The 6,000-nt window shown below is 43.2% G+C and overlaps 1 protein-coding gene across 1 annotated transcript in view; it reads left to right on the forward strand.

The window, feature by feature from the left end:
• The window catches only part of clybl (citrate lyase beta like), a 59,290-nt gene extending 55,190 nt beyond the window's left edge, over positions 1–4,100 (forward strand). Inside the window, exons 7-8 of the mRNA XM_022740711.1 lie at positions 1,996–2,120; positions 3,603–4,100. Coding sequence (XP_022596432.1) covers positions 1,996–2,120; positions 3,603–3,698 — 221 coding nt within the window. The 3' untranslated portion in view covers positions 3,699–4,100. The remainder of the gene's footprint in view (positions 1–1,995; positions 2,121–3,602) is intronic.
• The last annotated feature ends 1,900 nt before the right edge of the window (positions 4,101–6,000 follow it).

Consider the following 6,000-nt stretch of genomic DNA (forward strand, 5'->3'; position numbering starts at 1 on the left):
ATTTTAAGAGAACCAATGGGTTGTAACTGGAGGGCACCTGAATCACCCTGTTTGTTTCTTCGCTCTGTCATTCTCCTGTTGTCCTACACACACACACACACACACACACACACGCACATGCCGACACACGTACAGAGAGACCCCCTTACAGTATATTTAAGCCTGCCAGTTTCAGTGTGGAAACATGCTCCTGTCTTCAGCCCAGAAGTAAAACAGGTGGCAGAGGAGGGAATACACACTCCTCTTGCTTCATTCCTCATAGAAAGCAACACACACACACACACACACACACACACACACACACTGAGGTTGTTGAGTTGAAACAGAATACACAATATTCAGATAGAAAACGTAGGAGACCCAGAATACTCTTCTGATTTAAATACTGCCGACAAGGTGATGCACAGGCACGCGCACACAAACTCACACACACAAACATACGCACACACACTCTCACACTCATCTCCAGTGTGGCCCTGGGGAGTCCTCAGGCTGTTTGTCCAACAGAAAATGTGCAGTTACAGTCTGTCTGCTTCACACAAACAAACGCGCATCAGCAATCATGCATTCGTAATGACACACACACACACACACACACAAACACAAACACAAACTGGCTCTTGAACATATTTTGTAGCGTGCACACATCCCTTAAAGGTATCTATTTAAATTGCCGTTTATGAATTATGTTCTCTTGACAGTAATTGCTGGAGCACTTAACTACAGCGTGTTGATTGTGTAACTGTGGTGTGTGTTTTTCTGAGGTTAACTGGGGTGAGCGGAGCTGGATGAAGGGAGTGGATTCTCTCCTCCCCCTTTCCTCCCCTGTCTCGCCTCTCCTCTTCTCCTCCTCTCCGCTCCTTGCCTCTCCTCTTCTTCCCCCCCGCCCCATCTCCTCTTCTCCTCCTCTCTCCTGGGCCAAATTTTTTTTTTTTTTTTTTTTTTTTTTTTTGCTCGTGCAGCCCGCCTGCTCAGCCACCTTGAAGGATTTGTTGTCGGCGACAGAGCTAAGCCCTAAAGTGTCGAGTTCCTGCTGGCTGCCGCTGAGCCGTCGTTCTCACCAGACGTTTCATAACCTTAACTTATCACTACAAGTTTGATCTGCAAATGTACACGGGATTATGTCTGTGGCGTTCGCCCACATTTAACTGAGAGGGAGTGGGAGCAGGAGGGGGGGGGGGGTGGGGGGTGAAGATTGTGCCAGAGCCTTAACTCCATGTTGGGCTTCTGTTTCAGTTGGATACAAGATGTCATTTCTGAAATTGTCTGAGGGAAGGTGTGCCAATACTGAAATATTGGTGTATACTGAACATAGAAATCACATAGAACCAATATAGAAATGTATGTATAGAAAAGACAATGATTTTCTTCATATTTACTTGTTCAGTTTTTTGAATGAATAAAATGAAATTGGTTTGTTGTTTGTTTGCTGAATTACAGGTGTTTGGTTTTGTGTGATGTCCTTGGCATTTTAAAAAAAAAAAAAAAAAAAAAAATTTACTTGAGTGTGTGTGTGTGTGTGTGTGTGTGTGTGCGCGCTGTTCTAGTTAACTTCTGTCGCACATCGAAGTCTAACTAAGCGTTCAGCAAAGTCTCTCCTTGACAGCGGGGCTGCAAGGAGACAGCAGACACTCAGTATCCTTCATGATGTCACGATGTCCCTCTGACTCACTTCGGTGGCACTGAACATACTGACACATGTACTCACATATGGTTTAGTCTTCTGCATTTCCTGTTACTCTTGTCTCGTTTCTCTGTGTGTTGTTATTGCTCTCTCTAACGGGGATAAAGTGCCAGCAGCAGTCCCTCTCTCATTCTCAGACTTTTTCTTTTTTTCCATCCAGTTCTGTACAGAATAGTTTTCATTAGAAACAATTTCTTGTTATTATATGGGAGGGTGAATAATAGCTCTGTGCCAACAAGTAAAAACATTGTTTTTTCATTTATTTAATTTCCACTTTCTGTGTGTGTGTGCGTGTGTGTATGTGTGTGTAGGTAAACAGGTTATCCACCCAGGGCAGGTCCAGGCTGTACAGGAAGAGTTCTCCCCCAGTCAGGAGAGGGTCCAGTGGGCAAAAGAGCTGATTGCAGATTTTGATCAACATCAGAAGGAGGGCAAGGTAACATTAACATCCTCTTCCAAAAGATTTTTTTTTTTTTTAGAATTTAAATATTAATTTTAGCCTCTCTCTTGTAGTAATATTTAGGTCTAAAATAGATAAACATTAGCTCATTGCTGAGACAATTTATGAACAAACTCCAGGAATAAAAAGGAGTTTTATATCACCATGTATAACTTGAAAGACAGTTGTATTATTTGCCTTAAATTTCACTTTGTATGCAACTGCAGAAAACTCAGAAATACCTACAGCTGACTTGCTGCTACAGTTTGTTTGCAGTTGTTTACTGGATATTTCCAGTTATTTAACTGAAGCTACTACCTCATTTAAATGTTACTTTAATTCTCAAATAGAAGAATCAGTTTCTCCCAAAATCAGTTAGAGGAAACACTGGCCTCACAAAACATTTTTGTAAATCCTGTCACAAATTTAGAGGCGGGGGGAGACCCTGAATAATCTACAGGATTTTTTTTTTTTTTTTTTTTTTTGTATACAAAACTTTCTCAAGTGTGTGTGTGTCCCCAGCATTATTCAGTATCTGTGCTGACTGTGTGTGGAGATGACAGGGGTCTTTCTCCGCTCCGAGACTCAGACTGTTCCTTTGTGTATCCTCTCACACACCTCTGTAGTTCCAAAGAATACATACTGTACACCCCTGGGTGACTCTCAGAGACATCATAGGAGATGGTGGGGGGGAGCTGGGCAAATTAAGTGTACAATATTATTGTTCCTAATTTAGTGCATGGTTGGATCCTGTGTGTTGAGCTCTGTGGGCTATCTGCTGAGGTAATACACAATCTGCCCACACCTCTCTCCCTGCCAGGGCTGCTCCGACTAAGCATCGCCCGAGGGATTCATATCCTACCCATCCCTCTGCCGTTGTGTGTGTGTGTGTGTGTGTGTGTGTGTGTGTGTGTAATGGTTTGAACAGTGAGCAGGGTCAGTCTCTTTGTCTTACAACACGACAGGTGCTTGCTTTTCATAATTCTCACCTCTAGACATTGACTATATGGACCTGAGGTTTTTATTATTTTTTTTCCCCATTCATGGCACTGTTAAATGACACTTTACCTGATGTGTCGAAGTAGTATTTTCTTCCAGTACATTTTACAATTCAAACATTTTCTTTACTGAATTACATTTACCTCTGCAACATCCTGTTTGCGGCTTTGTTTCATAGAATTTATGACAGATTTAAAAGTCAGAAATTCACACTTTTTATGCTACATCCCAACACACACACACAACCACACACACACACACACACACACACACACACACACACACACACACACACACACACACACACACACAATATGTGTGTTATGATTTCTCTCATAAATTGGTTTGTTATGTTTTTTTTTTTTTTTCACACAGTAATCTACTTCCTGTGTCTGCCAAACATTCAAAGTGCAGTTACTGTGACTGCCTGGTCTAACGTTTCTCTCTCTCTGCTCTCGTTTCTGTTGCAAACCTGTGCAGGGTGCGTTCACCTTCCGCGGCAGCATGATTGACATGCCCTCGCTGAAGCAGGCACAGAACATCATAACGCTCTCCAACGCGGTGCCAGAGAAATAACAAGAATCCGGAGAGGAGACGGGAGGAACCGCACGGCAAACGGAAATGCTGCAGGTTCTCATGACAAAAAGTAGAAGTTGAAAAAACAAATTAACTTTGTTGCCTGACACAAGAGAACAGTGGGAATTTTGGTTTTAATTCAAGGTTTTAATCATTGTTGAAATATTTTCATTGAATTAATTTGTCATGGCAGTTGCAGTGAAGTTTTACTGTCACTGTACCCTGGGATGTGTTCAACAAAACAAACTCTGCACATAGCGAGGAACAACGGCAAACCTTTGGAAGCCGAGTGTGGAGGATTATTGCCCTGAGTGGACACTTTCTTGGCACTCTCTGCAGTGTGTGCGCCATCATGTCACTCTCCCGTGTGTGTGTGTGTGTGTGTGTGTGTGTGTGCGTGTGTGTGTGTGTGTGTGCGTGTGTGTGTGTGTGTGTGCGTGCGTGCGTGCGTGTGTGCGCGTGTGCCCATGCCTCCCATCTCTCCTAGGTCGTGATGAATGCTCTCTCATCTCCACGGTCCAGGCAGCTGGGCGAAAGGGTAAACAAACACAACAAGCCACTGTTGTGGCTCTATTCACTGGGCCCCAGTCTTCCAGTCAGGCCTCAGCCCCCTGCTCAGGGCCTGACTCACAAACATCAAAGTCCCGCTCACTGGAAAAAAAAAAAAGCCACAGATGGAAGTGCGTAAACTCACGATTTAGCGTTTTTGTGTCCGTCTCCTTAGTAAAGACACGCAGCTCACTCTGTGGCAGCTGTGAGCCTGTGGTCTTGATGGAGAAGGCGTGTGGCGTCAGACACACCATGACCTGTACGAAAAATAAACACCGCACACATACACACGCTGCAGCGGGATTCTCCACCTGAGCTCTCATTTACCACAACCGGTTCACTTGGATTTTTCAAGCTATTGTCTCTAGTGAGTTCCCTTCATTTTTATCAACAATGATAAATGGTCACATTCATAGAAATGACCTCCTGGACGAGTTCAGTAAAGTAGTTTGTTGTACTGTCACAAATGAAAGTAACAAAGGGGCTCTGTGGAGCGCCTGTGCACATCTGACTTCCAGAGACAGTGAAGTGGGTGTGATGTTGGAGTGAGACAGATTAGAGGCCATGTTGCTCCAGCAGACCAGGACCGAGGCTTTGTCTCTCTGACTGTGGATGGGAGGATAATTGGGGGGGTGTTGAATGGTTAATAGTGCCATTGGTGACCATGGTAATGAAAGGCACCATACCTCCCCTACCCACCTCATCCACTCATCTTTCTCTCTCTCTCTCTCCTTCTCTCCCTCTCTCTCTCTCTCCCTCACCTACTGTATGATCTATTGTGTCTGGGGCAGGACTGTGGTCTGTGCCAGGCCAGGCCAGACAAAAAGATCGAAACCACTCCTGCGCCCGGCCAAAGACTCGAACAGTAAGCTGTCTCTTTGGCATTTGGCCACATGTTTCTCTCACCCCTGGCTCACTTTTTCTGTCGTGAATTTACATGCGGCTTGTTTGTTTGTTTTTCACCCAAACTACTATTACACCCCGAGGTCGGTGGATAAAACTGCTATTATGGATTACTTTGATTGAATGAATCCACACACTGTATTTGGGCAGAGCCATTTTGTGACGGTCTGCAGAATAGATGCAATATCTTGAACTTGGATCAAGTAAATGGTAAAATATTTAAGAGATGTTTCGACTGCTTGTCATTCATAGAATGTGAGTAGTGTGTACTATTGCTGAAATGATAATATATCCTGTTTTTGTTTTGTCATTAAAGCTATGAGGATTAAACTTTACTGTGACTTTTTAAATTTAATTTATCATTTGTTGCAGCTAAATCTTGTTGCAGTCCAATCTGAAAAAAGTCAACTTTAATTCTTGCATGAATAACTTAAAGTACTGTCAGAGTTGTATTTTATTTGATCAAATAATTAAATCTGAATTTGACCTATTTCTTTGGAATATTTTTTCAAATCAAAGAAAAATAGCTTTTGTCAGATTTTTTTTTTTTTTTTTCAACATTTAATACTTTGGCATTAAAATGATATTTCCGTTTTTAAAGTTCTGACCCCTCAAATGTTTCACAGAATAATTCAGAGAGGCCTTGTTAGTGGAGCAGCACTGAAAGGCTGCACAGAGTCATTCACTTTCACATGGTTGTGAATATCCGGCTCAGCGCTGAACACAGGCTCCCTGGTAGTGGTGGAGGAGACCAGTCTGATGGGACAACTTGGCTTTTCCAAGCTGCTCTGCACCAACAGGTGTCCCCCCACAGACAGGAAGGGAGATCTCAAAGTGGAGGAAGCAGCTC

Source organism: Seriola dumerili, unplaced genomic scaffold (assembly GCF_002260705.1).
Source record: "Seriola dumerili isolate Sdu_G_001 unplaced genomic scaffold, Sdu_1.0 BDQW01000052.1, whole genome shotgun sequence".
NCBI lineage: Eukaryota > Metazoa > Chordata > Actinopteri > Carangiformes > Carangidae > Seriola > Seriola dumerili.